The sequence below is a fragment of the Morone saxatilis genome, unplaced genomic scaffold (genome assembly GCF_004916995.1).
Source record: "Morone saxatilis isolate NCDOM2014 unplaced genomic scaffold, NCSU_SB_2.0 Contig1, whole genome shotgun sequence".
NCBI classification, from domain to species: Eukaryota; Metazoa; Chordata; class Actinopteri; family Moronidae; genus Morone; species Morone saxatilis.
In genome coordinates, this window is record NW_023339651.1 from 11,469,573 (window position 1) to 11,470,159 (window position 587).

General features: G+C 37.8%; 1 protein-coding gene across 1 annotated transcript in view; it reads left to right on the top strand.

The window, feature by feature from the left end:
- The window catches only part of LOC118330051 (ataxin-2-like protein), an 11,898-nt gene that overhangs the window by 2,104 nt on the left and 9,207 nt on the right, over window positions 1-587 (top strand). The window contains exon 3 of the mRNA XM_035664435.1: window positions 449-505. Coding sequence (XP_035520328.1) covers window positions 449-505 — 57 coding nt within the window. The remainder of the gene's footprint in view (window positions 1-448; window positions 506-587) is intronic.

Genomic DNA, 587 nt, shown 5'->3' on the forward strand with positions numbered 1-587 from the left:
TATATATATATATATGGAAATCAACATTTTGTGGGTTTCTCAATTGATCTTAATTTAAAATATAAGGGTTTTGCTCCTGTTTTAATAAACCTCATTGTCATAAAACACATTTTATAGGAAATGTTGTGTGCAGGAAGCTACAGTCGAAAAGAATCTGACGACTAGCAATAAACCTGAAACGGTGAATCAAATGTGGGTTAAACTTCTGTTCAGGAGAGTGGGTCTCCTGTGTAAAAGGGGCTTTAGGAAGATTATATAATTCAGCTCCTCACCTGTTCCTTTGCCCTCAGAATGGACTGCGCACTTTAATGTGGTGGTTAACGCTAAAATACAATGACGTTTTAATATCAAAGCATTTTCTTTTTAAATATATCCCTCTGATGTTTTTCAATGCCATGTCTTGGTGAAGCTTTGCTTGATGGATGCTCGTACCTTTTTCCATCTGCAGGTGTTTGAGGGTGTGTACAACAATGCCAGAATGCTTCATTTTCTCACAGCTGTTGTGGTAAGTCATTTGGTTTGTTATCAAAAGAGTGATGCAGGGATGATGCCTTTTTGGGGGCCAACCCGGAAGTTAACTTCATCCT